Source organism: Pan troglodytes, chromosome 13 (genome assembly GCF_028858775.2).
Source record: "Pan troglodytes isolate AG18354 chromosome 13, NHGRI_mPanTro3-v2.0_pri, whole genome shotgun sequence".
NCBI classification, from domain to species: Eukaryota; Metazoa; Chordata; class Mammalia; order Primates; family Hominidae; genus Pan; species Pan troglodytes.
The window spans coordinates 71711940-71736703 of NC_072411.2; the positions used below are offsets into that span (position 1 = coordinate 71711940).

The following is a 24764-nucleotide window of genomic DNA, read 5'->3' on the forward strand; positions in this document are numbered from 1 at the left end:
AATTATACCTAACTCTTCTCTAATCCTTAGACCTCTCATTCATTTACCTAGTATTTATTGAATTTCTACTACAATGATAAAACAGACATGGCTCACTCAAGAAGCTCGAATTCTAGTGAGGGAGACAAGCAAAAACAAACAAACAAATAAAGTACAGGCATACCTCAGAGATATTGTGGGCTTGGTTCCAAACTAGTGCAATAAAATGAATATCTCAATAAAGTAAGTCACTCAAATTTCAATAAAGTGTAGTCACTCAAGCCCACAATATCTCTGACGTATGCCTGTACTTTATTTGTTTGTTTGTTTTTGCTTGTCTCCTTCACTAGAATTCGAGCTTCTTGAGTGAGCCATGTCATCTACATCTACTGATGTAGCCATTCCATCTACTTCAGGCTTTTGAAGGCTGAAGTGGCTGTAGCGATTTATTAAAATAAGACAATGAAGTTTGCCATATTCATTGACTCTTCACAGAAGATTTCTCTGTAGTATGTAATGCTGTTGGATGGCATTTAACCCACAGTAGGACTTCTTTCAAAATTAGAGTCAATCCTCTCCACCTGCTGCTGCTTTATCAACTAAGTTTATATAATATTCTAAATCCTTTGCTGCCATTTGAATGGTTTTCACAGCATCTTCACCCACAGTAGATTCCATCTCAAGAAACCACTTTCTTTGCTCATCCGTAAGAATCAGCTTCTCATCCATTCAAGTTTTATCATGAGATTGCAGCAATTCACTCACATCTTCAGGCTCCACTTCTAATTCTAGTTATCTTGCTATAGACACCACATCTGCAGTTACTTTCTCCACTGAAGTCTTGAACCCCTCAAAGTCATCCATGAAGTTTGGAATCAACTTCTTCCAAACTCTTATTAATGTTGATATTTTAACCTTCTCCCATGAATCACAAATTTTCTTTTTTTTTTTTTTTGATGGAGTTTCACTCTTGTTGCCCAGGCTGGAGTGCAATGGCGCAATCTCGGCTCACTGCAACCTCTGCCCCCCGGGTTCAAGAGATTCTCCTGCCTCAGCCTCCTGAGTAGCTGGGATTACAGGTGCCCGCCACCATGCCTGGCTAATTTTTGTATTTTTAGTACAGACAGCATTTCACCATGTTGGCCAGGCTGGTCTCGAACTCCTGACCTCAGGTGATCCAACCACCTCGGCCTCCCAAAGTGCTGGGATTACAGGCATGAGCCACTGTGCCTGGCCCAAATGTTCTTAATGGCAACTGGAATGGTGAATCCTTTCCAGAAGGTTTTCAATTTACTTTCCCCAGATCCATTAGAGGAATCATTATCTACGGCAGCTACAGTCTTATGAAATGCATTTCTTTAACAGTAAGACTTGAAAGTCTAAATTACTCCTTGATCCATGGGCTGCAGAATGGATGTTAACAGCCATGAAAACAACATTAATCTCTTGTATATCTCCACCAGAACTTATTACTGCTCATTGACAATGACCAGGTGCATTGTCAATGAGCAGTAATATTTTGAAAGGAATATTTTTTTCTGAGCAGCAGATGTCAATAGTGGGCTTAAAATATTCAGTAAGCCTTGCTGTAAACACGTGTGATGTCATCTTAGCTTTGTAGTTCCATTTCAGAGCCCAGGCAGAGAAGATTTAACATAATTCTTAAGGGTCCTAGGATTTTTAGAATGGTAAATGAGCAATGGCTTCAACTTAAAGTCACCAGCTACATTAGCTGCTAACAAGGGAGTCAGTCTGCCCTTTGAAGCTTTAAAGCCAGGCATTGATTTCTCTTCTAGCTATGAAAGTCCTAGATGGCATTTTCTTCCAATGTAAGACTGCTTCATCTACACTGGAAATCTGTTGTTTAGTGTGGCCACCTTCATCAATGATTTTAGCCAGATCTTCTGGATAACTTGCTGCAGCTTTTACATTAGCACTTGATGCTTCACCTTGTACATTTATGTTATGGAGGCAGCTTCTTTCCTCAAACCTCATGAACCAACTTCTGCTAGCTTCAGGTTTTTCTTCTGCAGTGTCCGTACCTCTCCAGCCATCACAGACTTGAAGAGAGTTAGGACCTCATTCCGGATTAGGCTTTGGCTTAAGGGAATGTCAGGGCTGGTTTGAGCTTCTATCCAAACCATTAGAATTTTCTCCATATCAGCAGTAAGGCTGTTTGGCTCTCTTATCATTTGTTTGTTCACTAGAGTAGCACTTTTAATTTCCTTCAAGAACTTTTCCTTTCCATTCACAGCTTGGCTGTTTGGTGGAAGAGACTCAGCTTTCAGCCTATTTTGGCTTTTGACATGTCTTCCTCACTAAGTTTAATCATTTCTAGCTTTCGATTTCAAGTGAGAGACGTGCACCTCTTCCTTTCATTTGAATACTTAGAGGCTATTATAAGGTTATTAATTGGCCTGATTTCAATATTGTTGTGTCTCAGGGAAGAAGGAGGCCCAAGGAAAGAGAGAGAGATAGGAGAACAGTGCTTGGTAGAGCAGTCAGAACACACAAAATATTCCTCAATTAAGTTTGCCATCTTATATGGGTACAGTTCGTGGCACCCCAAAACATTACAATAGTAACATCAAAGATCACTGATCACAGATCACCATAATAGATACAGTAATATTGAGGAATTTGAAATACAGCGAGAGTTACCAAAATGTGACACAGAGACATAAAGTGACATGCTGTTGAACAAATGGTGCTGATAAATTCGCTCAATGCAGGGTTGCCACAAATCTTCGATTTGTAAAAAACACATTATCTGCAAAGTACAATAAAGCAAAGCACAATCAAACAAGGTACGTCTATAAATAGACAATGTAATTACAAATCGTAGTGTTTTTTAAAAAATAAGAGACTAAGTAAAAGAGTAATAATTGAGGTACTTAGATAACTTTGACCAAAGTTGAACTCTAAGACAGGAAGGCCTCTCTGAGCTGGTAAGAGGTCCACAGATGAAGAATGGAAGGGTAAAATTCCAGACCGTAGAGAAAACATGAGGCAAGCAAGAGTTTGGTAGATGTTCGAGGCCCTGGAAGATCAGTATAATGGAGGCATCATAACTAAGAGGAAGGAATGGTAAGAGAGGAGGTTGCGAAGTAGGCAGGCCAGATCATACAGAGCCTTGGAGGGGATGTCAAATTTCCATTTTATTTTAAGTTGAATGGAAAGCCATTGAAGTGCTTAAGGTAGAATAATAATATGATCAATTTTCATCTTGATAAAATATCTCTGGATGATAAGTAAAGAAGAATTTGGCAAATAAATAATGTGAGGCCAATTAAGAGACTGATACAACAACCCATGTGAATACATGAGGGTGGCCTGGACTAGATGATGGCAGTAAATTCATGATTTGTTTTGGAGAAAAAAATCAACATGAATTGCTGAGAGATCTGATGTGGAAGATAAAGGAAAATGAGGAATCAAGGTGAATTATTAGGTTTCTGGTTTGAAAAACTGGTTGGATAAAGATGCCGCTGGAGGAGGCGGAGCTTGCAGTGAGACAAGATCGCACCACTGCACTCCAGTCTGGGCGACACAGCGAGACTCTGTCTTAAAAAAAAAAAAAAAAAAATGCCGCTGGAAACGCTGGAAATCAATAATTCTGTGTAGACATTTTAAGTTTGAGATACTATGAGACATTGAAATGGAGATACCATGGAAGCAGCTGGATATGTGAAGCTGGGGTTCAAAGGGATGGTCTAGACTAGAGTTATCAGATTTAGGATGGCACTTACATCTGTAAAATGGATGAGATCACTTAAGCCCTCTTCTCTCTTTCTACTCTTTCCTTAAATAATCTTTATCTAGGAAAAAGTGATGCAAACTATCCTATGACCATTTTTTCTTTTTTTGTGTGTGAAGCTGATGGGATTAACAGACAGTAATTAGTGAGTTTTTTCTTAAGCAAAGTCTATGTGTCTGTTCCTAGAGGAAGCCTTACCTATATATAGAAGAAAGAAGACCTATACAGTGTCTATAGCTACGGTGTTAAGTTTCTTTTTAATAATTATGTGTAAGATTCCTGGTCAAAATCCCTCTATTTTGGGATTTTGGTGTCACTGTGGTATCTTATTTGTCTTAACGCCGTCACACCCACTGGGCTATGAGTCACACAAAGACTCTTATACTAGTCAAAGCCCCACAGTAGCATAGGATAGATTGTTTAGAAAGCATGTGAAAATTTTCACTTTCAGGCACAGGGCCAGCAGCTGTGCAATATGTTTCAGTTTTCTATTGCTGAATAACTAATTACTCTAAAACTTAATAGCTTAAAACAATGAACACTTATTATCTCATACCATTCCTGAGAGTCAGAAACCTGGGAGTGACTTAGTTGGATGGTTCTCAACTAATGTTGTAGTCAAGATGTCAGTTGAAGCAGTAGTCATCCAAGGGCTTAAATGAGCCTGGAGAATCCACTGTCACATATTTGGTGTCAGGATACTTCAGGTCCTTGCCACACGGACCTCTCCATTGATCTGCTTGAGTATCCTTACACCACGGCAGTTAGGTTCCCCAATGAGCAATCCATGGGAGACAGCAAGGAGGAAGCCACATTGCCTTTAGTATCCTAAGCTTAGATGTCACACACCATTATTTCTGACACATTCTATTTCTTGGAAATGAGTTACTATGTATAGCCACACTTAAGAGGGACATAAATTGGGCTCCATCCTCTGAAGGAAGGAATATCAAAGAACATGTGGAAATATTTTAAATCACCGCAAGGTAGCACTTGGTAATACAATCAATAGGGCATGCAAAAAGAGACTTGCCCCTTGGTAATCTGCAATTTCCATTTCTTTGTGATTAAAATAATTAAAATATGGTCTCTGCCCAAAGAAGACAGTCATTCCAAATTTTGGCAGGCCTTAAGGCACATGACCTACAAAAGACACCATGAGCCGATCCTAGCCTATCTCTCCAACCTTATCTTTCACAATGCCCCCTTTGTCTTTTATACTACAGCCATCTTGACTACTTGGAGTTCTCCAAATCCACCATATTCTATCCCACTCTGGGCCTTCACTTGTGCTTAAAATACCTCTACAGCCCACTCTTAGCATGGCTTATTACTATTCATTCTTTGAAATTAGGCGCAGGAACCAGTTTCTTCTGCAAAGCCTTCTCTAGACTGGGTCAGATACTCATTTTACATGCTTCCACACACCCTCTACACATATTTGCCAAAATATTTATAATTACATTCTAATTATTTGTTCCATTTCTGTACTCTCCACTCCCAGATTCTGAACTTCTTTTTGAGATGGAGTTTCGCTCTTGTTGCCCAGGCTGGAGTACAATGGCACGATCTTGGCTCACTTCAACCTTCGCCTCCCAGGTTCAAGCAATTCTCTTGCCTCAGCCTCCTGAGTAGCTAAGATTACAGGCATGTGCCACCATGCTTGGCTAATTTTGTATTTTTTTAGTAGAGACAGGGTTTCACCATGTTGGTCAAGCTGGTCTCGAACTCCTGACCTCAAGTGATCCACCCACCTCGGCCTATCAAAGTGCTGGGATTGGGAGGCGTGAGCCACTGCGCCCAGCCATGAACTTCTTAAGAAGACTACATCATATTCATCTTTGTATTCTCAATGACTAGAATAGTGCCTGGCAAAAGGAGGTTGTTCAATAAATGTTTGTATGAATGAATGAAGGAATATCCTAATGAATGAATAAATAGCCTATTTTGAAATTTTGCTCCTGAATAAACTCTTATTCAAGAAAAGGGAAAGTAACTCTCCTTTGCATCTCTTTTCTGCTACATGCTCCTCTTCCCAACTCAGGTTAATACCAGTGCTACTATTCCATTTCTATTGGTTTAAAGAGGTTTTTTTATAGGTTCATCCCTATTCGTAACAGTATTTTAAAGTAACGTGCATTCTGAATTCTATAAAACCCATACATGAATAAACATTAAACAGAATACAGCTTGGCGATAAGTTTGTAAACTCATACACTTAAACAAATATATAATAATAGATTTATAATTTCCTATGTTGTTTCCAATTACAGATTTGAATGTTTCTTATTAAATTTAAGCTGTAGGACTTTGGAAACAAATTGGCAACCCAGGTTCACATGTTGAACATCTCTATTAGGGGTTTTCCAGAGAAACAGAACCAAGAGGGTGTGTGTGTATGTGTGAGTTTATTTGGGAGAATTAGCTCACACTATTACAAGACGAAGTCCCACAATAGTCTGTCTGCAAACTGAGGAAGACAGAAACCCGTAGTGTTCAGTCGGAGTCCAAAAGCCTCAAAACCAGGGAAGCTCACAGTGCAGCCTTCAGTCTGTGGCCAAAGGACCGAGAGCCCCCAGCAAGCTGCTGGTGCAAGTCCCAGAGTCTAATGACGGAAGAACCTGGAATCTGATGTCCAAGGGCAGGAAAAGCAGAAGGAAGCATCTGGCACCGATAAATAAGGAAGCCAGAAGGCTCAGCAAGCAAGATTAGCCTACCTTCTTCTACCTGCTTTGTTCTAGCTGTGCCGGCAGCCGACTGGATGGTGCCCACCCACCCTGAGGGTGGGTCTTCTTCTCCCAGACCACTGACTCAAATGTCTGTCTCCTCTGGTGAGACCCTCACAGACACACCCAGAAACGACACTTTACCAGCCATCTAGGCATCCTTCAATCCCATCAAGTTGACATCTAATATTAACCATCACAACATCCTCCCTCTCCTAATTCCCCAAAATGCAACCAATATAAAGGAGAAATTCTATACCACTGGTCTTACCCACATAACTGAATTTTCAAGAGATTTCAAAAGAAAATAGAACAGTTGAGAGTACAGTGAGGATAGGTAACACTTGGTCACCATGCACAAGGACAAAGCCCACCATGAGAAGTAAGTAAAGGAATTTATGCTGACGTCAGAGCTTGATGAACATTTCCGAGACTGCACTGAAGATATGCCAAAGAAACAACTAAAATAAATCCTACACCAGCTTGAACCTCTAACCTACTGACACATACTACAAGGAAAAAACACGATGTGGCCCAAACACAGCCCAGATACAAAGGCTATAGGAGGATAGACAGCCTGTGAAGGTGTTAGCACTTGCCAGGTAGCTTGCTGGAAATCTGACTGCCACCTCTGAGCTGCAATATAACAAAAGAGATTTCTCAAACACAAGTGATTCACTGGTCAAAGACTTGCCTTCCTCTGCCAATGGCTTTGTCCCTAACTTGCACAAACCTTTAGATCTCTACACTGCCAAAGAAAAACATTACAATAAATCCAAAGGTTTTTCTTCCCTTGTTACTAAGGACTGAATTGAAAAATACACAATTTGGTAATATATATATATTCTGAGAACTGATGTCTGTGTCATTTAGACATAATGTGATTTTGATAAATTATATATGTGACATACAGGTATGTGAAAAAAGCATGTAATAAGACAATGCTGCTAATTCAAATTTCATTTTATAAAATGTGAGTATATATGTTCAGGAAAAAAGTCTGTGTCGCCAGATCAATGACTGCCAGAGGCTGGGAACAGGAGATAGAACTTAGAGCAAAGGGGCATGAGGGAAATTTTGGGAGTGATGGAAATGTTCCATATCTTGATTTGAGTGGTAGTTATGCAGCTATACTTTTTAAAAGGTGAATTTTACTGAATGCAAATTTTATTTCAATAAGGCTGATGCCTCCTTCATTAAAAAAAAACTCTGCATGGCTATATACCAAAACAGTAATAGTAACTTCCTTTGGTAGTTTAGATTTATTATTCAAAAAATATGCACTCCCTTCCCCTTCCTGTCTCAATTTAATGGAAGTCTACTTCTCTGTTCCATTATTGTTGTGGGGTTGGCCATGTGGTTGCTTTAGACTGATGGAAGGCCAAGTATACTTCCTTCTCCATTGACTTTGGGTTACGCTGTGTTTTTGCATGCTCGGGCTTGCTCTCTTGCATCTCTATCAATACCATGTGAAAAGTTTCCCCATGTGGCTGCTTCATCCTGAACCTCGGAATGTATACACATGGAGCGGATCAGAATCCTCTCCACAACAATAAGCAAACCCAGCCAGTCCTACAGCTTGAAGAAAAGCTGCCCAGCTGATTCCAGCCTAGATCAGCCAACCCCCAGATGCATGAGAAGTAAACATGTTTTTTTTGCATGCCACTAGATTGTGCGGTTGTGTATTATGTTGCATTATTATGACAATAATAACCAATATACAATCTCTGGGTAAGAAAGTGATAGTGATTTTTAACCTCCTTTTTGTACTTTTTCTACTGACTAATTATTTTAGCATGTATTACTTTTATAATTAGAAAAAAGCTACATCCATTATGAGAAAACGAGAAAGGTACAAAAAGGTATTTTATGTATACATACTGTTTTAGATGATCTTCGGCAAGAGCCACCCTTTCTCTGTGTCGTTTTTCTGCTTTTTCTTTTTCTTCTTTAAAAGCTTTTTCAATGTTGAGTTTCAACTGTTCCTCCCATTTTTTATCTGATTTTATCTTACCCTTTCGGAATTCAATCTGGGCATCACGTTCTTTCATAACTCTACTAAGAAGAAGTCCCGACTACAAAAGAAAAATTATAGTACTTTAAGGAAATGATGCCTAATTATGTACAGATATGTTAAAGATATATAAAAATACAAGAAAACTCAAGTAGTACATGAAAGTTTTTCACTCTTTCTGTCTGGTAAAATTGATATTGCTTTGCATTTTCAATGGCCTTTTTTCTTTTTCCTTGTTTGTACATTTCTTCTTCCAGATCAAGAATTTGTCTTTCTGCCTCTATTTCTTCATCACGCTTCTTTTTGGCTTCAAGTTTCTGTTCTTTCATCCCCTGTAAAAAGACAAACACAATCTTTTGTTTTCATTTTTCAATTTAATTTTACTACAGTTTAACGTAATAATATGATAATTTGAGCTTTTATGTTTTTATTGTATTTGTAATATTTTATTAATAAATAAAATATGAGGCTACACTTACGAGCTTATTTTTTAGACTGACCTTTTTAGGTAGATAGCACATTTACATGGTTCAAAATCCCAAAATATTATAGAGGTATATGAACTTCTCCTTTTGTATTAATCTGTTCTCACATTTCTATAAAGAAATACCAGAGACTGGGTAATTTATAAAGAAAAAAGATTTAATTAGCTCACAGTTCTGTAGGCTGTACAGGAAGGATGATGCTGGCATCTGCTCAGCTTCTGGAGAGGCCTTAGGAAACTTACAATTGTGGCGGAAGGCAAAGGGGGAGCAGGCATGTCATGGCCAGAGCAGAAACAAGAAAGTGAAGGCAGGAGGTGCTACACACTTTTAAATGACCACATCTCACGAGAACACAGTCACTATTTCGAGGATAGTACCAATGGGGATGGTGCTAAACCATTCATGAGAAATCTGCCCCCATGATCCACTCACCTCCCAGCAGGCCCCACCTCCAACACTGGGAATTACATTTCAATATGATGTCTGAATGGAGACACACATCCAAACTATATCACCTTCCAACCCATCTGCAATCTCCTCTCATTCTAAGATAACCACTATTAGTTTCTTTTGTCTACTTCCAAAGTTCCTCTCCACAGTTACACAATAAATATATATCTCACTCCTTTTGCTCCTTTAAAAAACCAACAGTTGTATATTTTATATGCTCTTCTATAACTCTGAGGCCTCCACTCCTCATGTCATATGAGGTCTTCCTTTTCCTTATTGGTCCTATTTCCTATGTCCTAAGAAAACCTTGTTTACTCTGATATCCTGAAGATATTCTATTATTTATGTTAAAAGTTTCAGTGTTTTGCCATTTAAATTTAGGTGTTTCATCTGGCTGAAATCCATTTTTCTGCATTCTGTACTATTGAGATGTAATTTAATCTCTTTCATATGCCAATTATCCCAGTATCAGTTGTTGAATTCCCACCCTTTCCTTTCCTATTTGCAATGAAATTTTTGTTATATGTCAAGTTCCTATATATAACATGGGTTTGTTTCTAGGTTCTCTCTTCTGACCTATTATTTTGTCATTCTCCGTGTCTGTATCATAGTTTTTACTACTATGGGTTTATAGACAGTCTTGCTGGTAAGATGAATCATCATTTATTATTCATCTTTAATACCAATGGAGAGTTAAAGCGTTACATGTGCTACTTCTGTGTTACAAAAAAAAAAAAAGGATATATCCCCATCCCCTATCCCTTTATGTACCAGGGACCTTTTTAAAATCAAGTTTTCTATATTATAATTTACATGTGCCCTTATAGTGTAGAGTTTACAAATGCATACAGCCACTTACAAAATAGTTCCACCCTCCCAAAAAATCCCATCATGTCTTATAGTCAACCACTCCCCCTACCTGTAGGCCCTGGCAACCACTGATCTGTTTTCTCTCCCTATAGTTTTGCCTTTTTCAGAATGTCGTATGTTACATATATTAGTCCATCATATAATTCTTCCCTCTTTGAGAAAAGAAAGAATAAATTATGACCATTGTTCCTAAAGCGAGGTACTGTAAGTTTTCTATGTCCTTTCCCAAAGATAAATAATGTATACTGCAACAAAGTAAGGAAACAGGCAATGTTAAAAAGAAAAAAAAAACAAGTGAGAACTCTCCAGACTGAGTTTATGCCTATCTGTAGTTTTAATAATTCTACCATAAAACAAAAATAACCCTGCCTCTCAGTGCCTCAAACAATGGAGGAAAGTAGGGTGGAGGGAGGGATTACCTTTTCCCAGCATTTCTCCCCAGGCGAGATAATAAAAGGAGTCAGGGGACACCTCCCCATTTCAAAGAAGTTTCCCATTCATGCATAAGGAGCTAAACTGGGCTACTGTAACCCTCAGGTAGAGGGAGGCCAGCAGATGCACAGAGAGGAGCACAGCAAAAGCACTATGCAGTTCCAGAGAGAGGAAGAGGCAGGCAAGACAGACAAATCAGAGGCAAATGACGAGAAGCTGCCTTGGTTCTTCACAGTTTCGAGTACTCTGGCTTTCTGCGCAATCCTGCGTCATAACAATAAACAGCACGACTCTGATACTCAAACTAGATAAAGATATTTCAAGAAAACTATGGACCAATATCCCTCATGAACACAGATACAAAAATTAATAACATTTTAGCAAATTCAATCCATCAAAAGGATAATACATTAAGACCAATGGGGTTTTATCTTAGGAATGCAAGCTTGGTTGAATATTTAAAAATCAATCAGTGTAATTCACAATTTTAACAGACTAGAAAATAAGAACCTCGTGATAATCTCAATAGACATCAAAAAAAGTACTTTAAAAAATCTAACATCCATTTCTGATTTTAAAAGAACCAAAACACTCAACAATTTCAATATAGAAGGCAACTTCAACTTGATTAGGGACATCTACAAAAACCATACACTTAGCATCATACTTAAAGGTGAAAGAATGAGTACTTTTTCCCCAAAGTCAGGAATAAGGCAAGAATATCTACCTTCACTACATTTATTCAATATCATATTGGAGCTTCTAGCAAGTGCAGTAAGTCAAGAAAAAGAAATAGGCATCCAGATTGGAAAAAAAAGAATTAAAACTGTCTTTATTCTCTGATGCCATGATTGTCTCTGTAGGAAATCTGATGGAATCTATCAAGAAGGGACTAGAACTAATAAGTGAGATTAGCCATGTTGCAGGATACCAGATCAATACAGGAAAAATTTACTGTATTTCTAAAGCTAACAATAGCAGATTGAAACTTTTAAAAATACCATTTACCATAATATTAAAAATATGAAATATTTAGGGATAAATCCAACGAAAGATGTATAAAACCTATATACTGAAAACTATAAAACACTGCTGACAGAAATTAAGACTTAGGCTGGGCGCGGTGGCTCACGCCTGTAATCCCAGCACTTTGGGAGGCCGAGGTGGGCGGATCATCTGAGGTTGGGAGTTCGAGACCAGCCTGACCAACATAAAGAAACCCCGTCTCTACTAAAAATACAAAATTAGCCAGGCATGGTGGCGCATGCCTGTAATCTCAGCTACTCCAGGAGACAGAGGCAGGAGAATTGCTTGAACCCGGGAGGCGGAGGTTGCAGTGAGCCGAGACCTTACCATTATACTCCAGCCTGGGCAACAAGAGCGAAACTCCGTTGCAAAAAAAAAAAAAAAAAAAAGAAAGAAAGAAAGAAAGAAAGAAAGAAATTATGCCTTAAACAAATAGAGAGAATATGTTCATGGTTCAGAAGATTCAATATTGTCAAAATGTAACTATCTCCAAATTGATCTAGAGATTCAACACAATCCCAATAAAAATTCCAGCTGGCTTTTTCGCATGAATTGACAAGCAGATTCTAAATTTCATAATGGCCAGGTACAGTGTCTCACGCCTGTAATCCCGGCACTTTGGGAGGCCAAGGCTGGCAGATCACTTGAAGTCAGGAGTTAGAGACCAGCCTGGCCAACATGATGAAACCCAGTCTCTACTAAAAATACAAAAATTAGCCGGGCATGATGGTGCGGGCCTGTATTCCCAGCTACTCAGGAGACTGAGGCAGGAGAATTGCTTGAACCCGGGAGGTGGAGGTTGCAGTGAGCCGAGATCACACCACTGCACTCCAGACTAGGCGACAGAGTGAGACTCCGTTTCAAAAAAAATTTAAAAAAAATAAAAAATTAAAATTAAAAGAATCATAAGGATGTGCAAAGGACCTAGAATAGTGAAAACAACTTTGAAAAAGAAATGATTTCAAGACCTATTATTAAATCTACAGTCATCAAGACAGTGTATTATTGGAGTAAAGACAGATAAATAGAGCAATAAAACAGAATAGATAGTGCAGAAATGTCGCCTGAATATATATACGCAAGTAGATTTTCAAGAAAAGTTCAAAGGCAATGTAGTGGATAAAGAATGGTATTTTCAATAAATTATGCAGGAACAATTGATCTTCATACACAAAAACAAAAAAAAGCAATACCTCACTGCATATGAGCATATATTTAAAATGGTTCATAGACCTATACAGGAAACCAAAAAATATGTCTTTCCAACTTTTATTTTAGGTTCAAAGGCTACATGCGCAGGTTTGTTACACAGGTAAATTGCAAGTCACAAGGACTTGGCGTGCAGATAATTTTGTCACCCAGGCAATCAGCATAATCTCCAGTCGACATCTTCCTCCCACCCTCCTCCATCCTTAAGCAGGTGCCAGTGTTGGCCGGGCGCAGTGGCTCAGGCCTGTAATCCCAGCACTTTGGAAGCCGAGGCAGGTGGATCACGAGGTCAGGATATCAAGACCATCCTGGCTAACACGGTGGAAACCTGTCTCTACTAAATGAAATACAAAAAATTAGCCAGGCATGGTTGCGGATGCCTGTAGTCCCAGCTGCTCAGGAGGCTGAGGCAGGAGAATGGCGTGAACCCTGGAGGTGGAGCTTGCAGTCAGCCGAGATTGCCCCACTGCACTCTAGCCTGGGTGACAGAGCGAGACTCCATCTCAAAAAAAAAAAAAAAAAAAAAAAAAAGGTGCCAGTGTCTACTGTTACCTTCTTTGTGTCCATGTGTACTCAGCATTTACCTCCCACCTATAAGTGAGAACATGCAGTATTTGGGGAAATCTAAAATTTTAAAACTTCTAAAAGAAAACATAGGAGAAAATCTTTGTGACATTAGATTAGGTAAAGATTTCTTGGATAAGCCACTAAAAGAATGATATATACAAGAAAAATTGATAAACCATACTTCACTAAAAGTAAAAACTTTTGCTTTTCAAAAGACACAGTAAGGAAATGAAAAGTCAAGATATAGAGTGGGAGAAAATATTTTCAAGTCAAATACCTAATAATGAATTTGTATTTGGAATATAGTTTAAAAATTATCTAAGCTCAATGACAAAACTAATTTTAAAATGGGAAAAATATTTGAATGGATACATCAACAAAGAAGATATACTGGTAGAAAATAAGTTCAGGAAGAGATATTCAACATCATTTTTACTTAGAGAAATTCAAATTAAAACTATAATGAGATATTGCACACTTATTAGAATGTTTATAATTAAAAAGACCAACTATACCAAGTGTTGTTGAGGATGGAGAGGAAATAGAACTCTCAAAGATTATTATTGGGAATGCAAAATTACAACTACTTTGGGGAACAGTTTGGAAGTTTCTTACAAAGTTAAATATACACCTATCATAAAAGACAGCTATTCTGGCCGGGCGCGGTGGCTCACGCCTGTAATCCCAGCACTTTGGGAGGCCGAGGCGGGCGGATCACGAGGTCAGGAGATCGAGACCATCCTGGCTAACACGGTGAAACCCCGTCTCTACTAAAAATACAAAAAATTAGCCAGGCGTGGTAGCGGGCGCCTGTAGTCCCAGCTACTTGGGAGGCTGAGGCAGGAGAATGGCGTGAACCCGGGAGGCGGAGCTTGCAGTGAGCTGAGATCGCGCCACTGCACTCCAGCCTGGGCGACAGAGCGAGACTCCGTCTCAAAAAAAAAAAAAAAAAAAAAAAAAAAGACAGCTATTCTACACGAAGATATTTACTAAGAGAAATGGAAGCATATGTCCATACATAGACTTATAAGTGAATGTTCATAGCAGCTTTGTTTGTAATAGCCAAAAAGGGAAACAGCTCAAATGTCAACGTTTCATTGATGTCAACCATCAAAAAGTGACCAAATAAACAAACTGTGGTATATCCATACAATGGAATACGATTCAGCAATAAAAATTAACAATTGATACCCACAACATGAATGAATCTCAAAGTAATTGTGTTGAATGAAATCTATAATAGGAAGCAGATCGGTGGTTACCTAAGGATCCAGAAGAGGAGCAGGGAGAAATAAGAGGGAACAAAACAGGTCATGAGGAAATTTTGGGGTGAAGAACATGTTCATTATCCTAATAGTAATGATGGTTTTGGGGTTTATACATATGTCAAAATTATAGGATTGTACATTTCAAATATGTCCAATTCATTGTATATCACTTATACCTAAATAACACTGTTGAAAATATGTTTCGATGCATTTTTATGAAATTTTACATGTAAAAAAATTTATAAAAAGAAGCATAAGAGTACTAAGAAACAAGAGTAAGTCTTTAGTGCAGGTGTACTCCTGGATGGTTAATACTTACTGCATATGTATTAGTCCAGTGTTTTACCACTTCTTGAGATCGCAAATGCATTTCTTTCTTTGCCTTTCTTTCTGCACGGAGGCATGCTGCTTCTCTTGTCAACCTGTCAAGGCTATCTTGAATCCTTTTCCACTCATTGTGTGGAATTATGGTGACCTGCTGGAGATCTACTTTGCTAGGTAGAAGAGGCAGATAGAGAACTTGATCTTCTTCAGAGTTTCTTATTTCTAATAAATTGTAAAAAATGATTATTAAAGACTTACAGGAACAGTTTAAGTGATATTCGTCTGAGAAGTTCCGATATTGGCATGATAACTGGAAATTATTTCAAATACTTAATTTACTCTTGTTATCCTAAGAACAGCTATGATTAAGTGAAAAAAAAATACAAAGCCTTGAAATCAGAAGGCATATATTTGAGTCCTTGCTTAACCACTTCCTTACTGTGTAAACTTGGGCAAGTCATTTAACTTTTTGGAATCTCAGTATCCTCATCTTTAAAATAGAGATCTCCTAGTAATACCTATCCCAACAGCTTGTTATAAAAGTATTTTTCAAAGTTAACAAAGTGGCAGTTTATAAATGGATAACTTTGTGGGTAGGTGTTCATCTTTTGGGGCTGTAGGCACTATGACTGACTCTATTCAACCTCTTCCCACTGAGCAGCAGCAACATAATTTGGAGAACTCACTATAGTCCCAGGGTGGGCCTAATTGGTTTAAGAACACTTGTGTCTCCATTGTCAATCATTATTTCTTTAAAAAGCAAAGAAACAGGACAAAAGGTTTACTTGCAACTTTTAGAAAAGTTCTTCCTTGTTCTTCTGGGAGAGACATCCAAAAGACTCTCAAGCTAAGTACGAACAAGGAAGAAAGACAGATAAACAGCTACGACCACAAGAGAAACCAGCCTTGAATGAAGTTATTATTGCAAAGAAGCTGTTACTGCAAAGAAGAAACAATGGGAGAATCTGAGGCAATGATGATCTCTTTATTCTGCTAATCAACTCAACCTGAAGCCTGGAGTTCCTGTTATAAAGTTTAAAAATGTCCTTATTTTTGAAGATGATTGAGTTGGGTGTTCCGTTATATGAATTTAAAGCATCCTAAATGAAACAGTGGAACTCATAACAGATCTCCTTGGAAAAACAGTCCTACCCTTTTAATCGATCAAGGTTCTTAATTACTAACAGCCAAACTTACTCTAACTAGTTTAGGCAGAAAAGGAATTAATTAAGGGGCATTAAGTAATGGACTCAATCTCCTAGAGAGCCATAGTCATCCTTATAAGCTATATATGCAAGACATCATACAAACCACATCATGAGGTTCCAGTGAGGGCCCATGGCAACCGGCTTTGTGTAGGCATCTCAACTTGCCCCATTTACAACTTGCCCCACTGGATACCATTTACTTGAATACTTGAATCTTCGCCACTGTTGCCTCTGAAATTGGTACTCTGTTGTTGCCATTTTCTATACACACACACACACACACACACAAACTGATTCAACATGCTGTTTGTTTCCTTATATTGCTCTCTTCAGAATATAAATCTGGCATATGTAAAATTGATGGGCTGAGTCTTTGTCCCATGCTTGCACTCTAACTGTAAGGGTGGCTGAAAAAGTGAATTCTGCCTTCTATCTTAAGGAGGTAAGACATCAAAGGAAGGAAATTCACCAAAATAGGAAAGGCATTTGAACAACGATGGGTGGCCACAGGCATAACAAAGGTAGGACAGCAGAGTGGGTAAGAGGGTGGATTCTGGAGTCAGACTACCTGAACTTTTTCTGAACATACCATATATTAACTATATGAATCTAGATAAAATTATTTTACCCTTCTGAATCTGTTTCCTTAATTGCAAAATGGGGTCATTAACAGTATCTACTGTACGTAAAGAATTTAAGACTAGCGCCTGGTACATAATATGTTCTCAACAAATATTAGCTATTATTATTTTTACTATTAGTATGAGGAGAAGAATGAAACAAGTAGAGAGAAAGGCAGAAGCAAGAAAATCACGTGATTCCAGAAAGAGAAAGCTACTGAAAGAAAAGCCTTTAGGACCAAATAAAGTCTTCTTGGGGTTTAAATTAAGGCAGGTAGAGGTGAGAACTCGGTGACTAAACTAAAGTGTGAGTTTACAACCACAGGCACTATCTTGCCTACCACATACCAAACCTCTGCACGCAAAATAAAGCCAAACAAAGCTGACTTTATCATGAATCTTTAGTTGCAAAGAGTATCATCATGACTCTTTAGTTGCAAATGACTAATCTAACTCACAGCAGTTACAATAAAAAGGAGAATACTGTGTCTCCCGTATCTGGGGATTGTGGTGTAACTTGATTCAGAACACTGTTCTACTTAAGAGTCATGACCAATACATCCTTACAGCCTTGTAACAAATTTCCTTTATTTTGCCTAAACCAGCTCAGCTTGGCTTTTGTTACCTGCAATCAGAAACTAACCAAACAACGGTCTCTAAGTTAAACCATCTGCCTTTTGATTAACAAATTGCTAGGCATGTTAATATCTTTGTCTGACCCAAGAGTCATTCTAAACTTAATTCGCTAAAATTCTAAAGAGGGTCAGTATAGCATATGGCCTATTCTGGCAGGAGCTGCTCTCCACAAAGTATACAGTGGTAAGTGGGCCTTGGCAGCGGTGGCAGGAGAGCAGGATGTTAGAAAGCTATGCAGTGCAAAGTGTGATCCCTCCTCTTTGACATCTCAAATCTTTAGTAGAGTTAACTGTTCACAGGATGTTTTATTCAAATAGATCTTTTCATGGACTCTGACACAGGAACAAACAAAGAGAACAGCCACAAATGTGGGAATAGAGTTGGGTAACCACAAAGAAAAAAAAAGCCCACAGAAAGCTTGGGAAAGGCTTTTTACTATCTCAGGCCACTGAAGTTGGGGCAAGTTCCCCATATCTTTGAAGATCAGGAGAGCCCTGGTTGAGATCAGAGCTATAGATGATTTCATATATCCCCACTTTAATCCACTGGTTGATGTAAAATTTAGCTCTTAGAGGGCAATCTTACTTCCAAGATTCCTACCCCACAGTAGCTCTCATACAATGTCAGTTCCTACCCCACAGTAGCTCTCATACAATGTCAGTAGAGGCTGTTAGAGAAGTTGAAGAAGGGCAGGCCACAGTTGAATGAAGGGACATGAAAGACAGAGACAGATGGACAGAGAGAGAATATAAATAGGCAGACTCGCAAGCAGGAGAGAGGGGACAAAAGCAGTGGCAAGTTACCTAAAAGTGTCTAAAATCAGTCCATGTGCCTGCCATATTGACACATTTTCCATGGATTAGATCATCTTTTTATTGAGTTATAATACACACAAAAATCCGCCACTGTAAACAGTAGCATTCAATGGTTTTTACTCTATTGTCAAAGCTGGGCAACTATCACTACTATCTAATTCAGAACACTTTCATCATTCCAGAAGGAAACTCTGTATGCATCAGCAGTCCTCTCCTCCTCATAGCTCCTGGCAACCACTAATCTACTTTCTGGCTCTACGGATTTGCCCATTCGAGACATTTCATGTGCATGGAATCATACAATATGTGGCATTTTATATCTGGCTTATTTCACTCAAATAATGTTTTCAAGGTTCATTCACATTGTAGAATGTATCAATACTTGATTCCTTTTTGTTGTTGTTGTTGTTGTTGTGATGAGTCTGTCTCCATCGCCCAGGGTGGAAAGCTGTGGCACAATCTCGGTTCACTGCAACCTCCATCTCCCGGGCTCAAGCAATTCTCCTGCCTAGCCTCCCAAGTAGCTGGGACTACAGTCATGCACCACCATGCCCAGCTAATTTTTTTTGTATTTTTAGTAGACATGGAGTTTCACTGTGTTGGCCAGGCTGGTCTCAAACTCCTGGCCTCAAGTGATCCACCTGCCTTGGCCTCCCAAAGTGCTGAGATTACAGGTGTGAGCAACCACGCCTGGCCCTAATTCCTTTTTATGGCTGAGTAATATTCCATTCTATAGATGTAGCACATTTTGTTTATCCATTCATCAGTTGATGGATATTAGGGGTGTTTCCACCATTTGACTATTATGAATAATTCTGTTATGAACATTCACAGGTTTCTGTGTGGACACATGTTTTTCATTATCTTTGGTATATGCTTAGGAACAGAATTATAACTCCATATTTAACATTTTGAGAAAGTACCAAATTGTTTTTCAAAGTAGCTGTACTATTTTACATTTCCACTAACAACATATGAAGGTTTCAATTTCTCCACATCCTTCCCAACAGTTATTACTGTCCCTTTATTTTTTCACTCATCCTAGTGGGTGGGAAGTAGTATCTCACTGTAGTGTTGATTTGTATTTCTATAATAGCTAATGAAGTTGAGCATCATTTCATGTGCTTACTGGCTATTTATACATCTTGTTTGGAGAAATATCAGTTCAAATCATTTGTCCCTTTTTAAAAATGGGCTGTCTTTTTATTGTTGAGTTGTAAGAATTCTTTATAATCTGGATTATAGATCCTTAGCATATATATATAATTTACAAATATCTTCTCCCATTCGGTGGATGTATTTGCACTTTTTGATAGTGTTCTTTGATGTATTAATACTAAAGTTTTTAATTTTGAGGAAGGCCAAATCTGTTTTTCTTGGGTTGATTGTGCTTTTGGTGTCATATCTAAGAAATTGTTGCCTAATCCAAGATAATAAAGATGTATGTATAAGTTTTCTTCTAATAGTTTTATAGTTCTAGCTTTTATATTTAGTTATATGATTCATTTCAAACTAATATTTGTATGTGGTGTGAGGTGTCTATAAATTTGGGAGTCAAAATTCATTATTTTGCATATGGATATCCACTTATCCCGGCACCATTTGTTAAAAATTCTACTCTTTCCCCATTGCATTAATATTCTTGTCAAAACCCACTTAGTATAGATGTATGGGTTTATTTCATTCTTTCTATTACACTCATCTATATGTCTTTCCTTAAGCCAACACCACAATCTCTTGGTGACTGTAGTTTTTTTTATTGTTTTTAGAAACAGGATCTGTCTATGTAGCCCTGGCTGGAGTGCAGTGGCTATTCATAAACACAACCATTGTGCACTACACCCTCGAACTCCCGGTCTCAAGTGATCCTTCTGGCCACAACCACCTGAGTAGCTGGGACTATAGGTGCACATTCCCATGTCCAGCCAATGAGTGTAGCTTTGTAGTAAGTCTCAATATCATGAAGCGTGAGTCCTCCTACTTATTAATATTTCTTCAGATTCAAAATTGTTTTAGCTATTCTATTGTCCTTTTCATTTCCATATGAATTCTAAGATCAGCTTGTCAATATCAACAAAAAAGCCAAGTAGAATTTTGATAGGAATTGTGTTGAATGTGTAGATCAATTTGGGAAGTATTGCCATCTGTCTTAGTCCATTTTCTGTTGCTATAACAGAATATCTGAAACTAGATAATTTATAAAGAACAGGATTTTATTTCTTAGAATTATAGAGCCTCAGAAGTGCAAGGTTGAGGGGCTGCATTTGGTAAGGGCTTTCTTGCTGGTAAGGTCTCTCTGCAGAGTCTGGAAGTAATGCAGGGCATCATATGGCAAGGGGGCTGAGGATGCTAGCTCAGATCTCTCTTCCTCTTCTTATGAAGCCAACAGTCTCACTTCCAGCATAAGTCATTAATCCATTCACAGCAAGACCCCATTTCTAATCCATTCATGAAAGCAGATCCCTCATGACCCAATCTCTTCTTAAAGGCCCCATCTCTCAATACTGTCATTTTGGGAATTAATTTTCAACATGAGTTTTGAAGGGGACAAATATTCAAACCATCTTAACAATACTAAATCTCCCAGCCCATTAACATGAAATATGTATTAGTATATTTTCATGCTGCTGATAAAGACATACCTGAGACTGGAGAGAAAAAAAGGTTTAGTTGGACTTACAGTTCCACATGGCTGGGGAGGCCTCAGAATCATGGTGAGAGGCGAAAGGCACTTCTTACATGGTGGCAGCAAGAGAAAACGAGGAAGAAGCAAAAGCGGAAGTCCCTGATAATCCCATCAGATCTCATGAGACGTATTCACTATTATAAGAATGGCATGGTAAAGACCAGCCCCCATGATTCAATTACCTCTCCCTGGGTCCCTCCCACAATGTGTAGGAATTCTGGGAGATACAATTCAAGTTGAGATTTGGGTGGGGACAGAGCCAAACCATATCATTCTGCCCCTGGCCCCCTCTAAATCTCATGTCCTCACATTTCAAAACCAATCATGCCTTCACAACAGTCCCCCAAAGTCTTAACTCATTTCAGCATTAACCCAAAAGTCCATAGTCCAAAGTCTCATTTGAGACAAGGCAAGTCCCTTCTGCCTATGAGCCTGTAAAATGAAAAGCAAGCTAGTTACTTCCTAGATACGATAGGGGTACAGGTATTGGGTAAATACAGCCATTCCAAATGGGAGACATTGGCCAAAACAAAGGGGCTGCAGGACCCATGCAAGTCCAAAATCCAGCAGGACAATCAAATTTTAAAGCTCCAAAATGATCTCCTTTGACTCTAGGTCTCACATTCAGGTCACGCTGATGCAAAAGGTGGGTACCCATGGTCTTTGGCAGTTCTGCCCCTGTGGCCTTGCAGGGTACAGCCTCCCTCCTGGCTGCTTTCACGGACTGGCATTGAGTGTCTGCGGCTTTTCCAGGCGCATGGTGCAAGCTGTCAGTGGATCTACCATGCTGGGGTCTGAAGGACGGTGGCCCTCTTCTCACAGCTCCACTAGATAATGCCCCATTAGGGACTCTACGTGGGAGCTCCGGCCCCACAATTCCCTTCTGCATTGCCCTAGCAGAGGTTCTCCATGAGGGCCCTGCCTCTGCAGCAAACTTTTGCCTGGACATCCAGGCATTTCCATACATCTTCTGAAATCTAGGTGGAGGTTCCCAAACCTCAATTCTTGACTTCTGTGCACCTACAGGCTCAACACCATGTGGAAGCTGCCAAGGCTTGGGGCTTCCACCCTCTGAAGCCACAGCATGAGCTCTACATTGGCCCCTTTCAGCCATGGCTGGAGCAGCTGGGACACAGGGCACCAAGTCTATAGGCTGCACACAGCACAGGGACCCTGGTCCCTGGCCCATAAAACCATTTTTTCCTCCTGGATCTCTGGGCCTGTGACAGGAGGGGCTGCTGTGAAGGTCTCTGACATGGCCTGGAGACATTTTCCCCATGGTCCTGGGGATTAACATTAGGCTTCTTGATGCTTATGCAGATTTCTGCAGCTGGCTTGAATTTCTCCCCAGAAAACTGGTTTTTCTTTTCTATTGCATAGTCAGGCTACAAATTTTCTGAATTTTTATGCTCTGTTTCCCATTTGAAACTGAATGCCCTTAACAGTACCCAACTCACCTCTTGAATGCTTTGCTGCTTAGAAATTTCTTCTGCCAGATCAGGCTACAAATTTTCTGAATTTTTATGCTCTGTTTCCCTTTTAAAACTGAATGCCCTTAACAGTATCCAACTCACCTCTTGAATGCTTTGCTGCTTAGAAATTTCTTCTGCCAGGTACCCTAAATCATCTTTCTCAAAGTTCCACAAATCTCTAGGGCAGAGGTAAAATGACGCTAGTCTTTTTGCTAAAACATAGCAAGAATCACCTTTACTCCAGTTTCCAGAAAGTTCCTCATCTCCATCTGAGACCATCTCAGCCTGGATTTTATTGTCCATGTCGCTATCAGCATTTTGGTCAAAGGCATTCAACAAGTCTCTAGGAAGTTCCAAACTTTCCCACATTTTCCTGTCTTCTTCTGAGCTCTTCAAACTGTTCCAATCTCTGCCTGTTACCCAGTGCCAAAGTCGCTTCCACATTTTCAGTTATCTTTTCAGCAACGCCCCACTCTGCTGGTACCAATTTACTGTATTAGTCAGTTTTCACACTGCTGATAAAGACATACCCAAGACTGGGAAAAAGAGGTGTAGTTAGACCTACAGTTCCACATGGCTGGGGAGGCCTCAGAATCATGGCAGGAGTTGAAAGACACTTCTTACATGGTGGTAGCAAGAGAAAATGAGGAAGAAGCAAAAGTGGAAATCCCTGATAAACCCATTGATCTCATAAGACTTAATTACTATCACAAGAATAGCACGGGAAAGACTGGCCCCCATGATTCAATTATCTCCCCCTGGGTCCCTCCCACAACTCATGGGAATTTTGGGAGATACAATTCAAGTTGAGATTTGGGTCAGGACACATCCAAACTATATCAAGATGTCTTTCCATTTATTTATATCTTTAATTTTTTCAATAATGTTTTGTAGTTTTTTAAAGGGTAAATTTTTGCTTATTCCTAAGTATTTTTCTTTAGAAATAAAAACTTTTCCTAAGTATTTTGGTGCTATTGTAAATGGAATTGTTTTCTTAAGTTCATCATCAGATTCTTCATTGCAAGTATACAGAAATACCATTTTGTAAACTGATCATCTTTCAATGCCACTAAACTTTATTAGATCTTATAAATGTTTAGTACATTCTTTAGGATTTTTAATATAGAATATCATGTCATCTGTGAATATAGAAAGTTTTATTTCTTCCTTTCCAAACTGGATGGCCTTTTGTTTTGCTTGCCTAAATGCCATGGCTAGAATTTCCAGTATGATGTTAAACAGAAGTGATGAAAGCAGGCATACTTGTCTTTTCCTGATCAGGGTTTCAGTCTATCACCATTAACTATGATGTTAGCTATGGGCTTTTCATAGGTCTCCTTCATCAGGTTAAGAAAATTCCCTTCTATTCCCAGTTTGTTGTTTTTATCATAAATGGATGTTAGATTCGTCAAATGTTTTTTCTATTAGGATAATCATGTAGTTTTGTTCCTTATTCTATTTACACAGTGTACTACATTAATTGTTTTTAAACCAACCTTGCATTCTTGGGATAAATACCACTTGGTCATGGTATATAATAATTTTTTATATGTTGTTGGATTTGGTTTGCTAGTATTTTATTTAATTAATTAACTTATTTTTTGAGATGGGGTCTTACTATGTTGCCCAGGCTGGAGCACAGTGGCTATTTACAAGTGTGACCATAGCACATTACAGCCTCAAATTCCTGGCCTCAAGTGGTCCTCCCACTTCAGCCTCCCAAGTAGCTGGGAGGTGTGTGCCACATCTAGCTGATGTGCTAAAACTATGTTGAAGATTTTTGCATCTCTATTCATAAAGGATAATGATCTATAGTTTTCTTGTAGTATCTTTGTCTGATGTTGGTATCAGGGTAATACTGCCCTTATAGAATGAGTTGGAAAGTGCTCCTTCCTCTTATTTTTTAAAAAGTTTTTGAAGGATTTATGTTAATATTTCATTAAAAATTTAGTAGAATTAGCCAATGAAGCCATCTGGTACCCAGTTTTTCTTTGTGAGAATTTTTTCAATTAATAATTGAAGGTGGGATCACCTGAGGTCAGGAGTTTGAGACACGCCTGGCCAACATGGCGAAACACCATCTCTACTAAAAGTACAAAAATTAACCAGGTGTGGTGGCGGGTGCCTGTAATCCCAGCTACTCAGGAGGCTGAGGCAGGAGAATCACTTGAACCTGGGAGGCAGAGGTTGCAGTGAGCCGAGATCATGCCACTGCACTCC

General features: G+C 38.9%; 1 protein-coding gene across 4 annotated transcripts in view; it reads right to left on the bottom strand.

Moving 5' to 3' along the window:
• Window positions 1-24764, bottom strand: part of CFAP210 (cilia and flagella associated protein 210) — a 53313-nt gene that overhangs the window by 24761 nt on the left and 3788 nt on the right. Inside the window, exons 1-4 of one of the 4 annotated variants that reach the window (XM_063791301.1) lie at window positions 15366-15461; window positions 15103-15277; window positions 8635-8808; window positions 8344-8537 (exon numbers count right to left, since the gene is read on the bottom strand). In XM_063791301.1, the coding sequence (XP_063647371.1) occupies window positions 8344-8537; window positions 8635-8808; window positions 15103-15277; window positions 15366-15412 (590 nt within the window). In that variant the 5' untranslated portion in view covers window positions 15413-15461. Of the gene's footprint in view, window positions 1-8343; window positions 8538-8634; window positions 8809-15102; window positions 15330-15365; window positions 15462-24764 lie in introns of those variants that run through there. The other 3 variants (XM_001134856.7, XM_009443723.5, XM_063791302.1) reach the window with 3 other exon arrangements.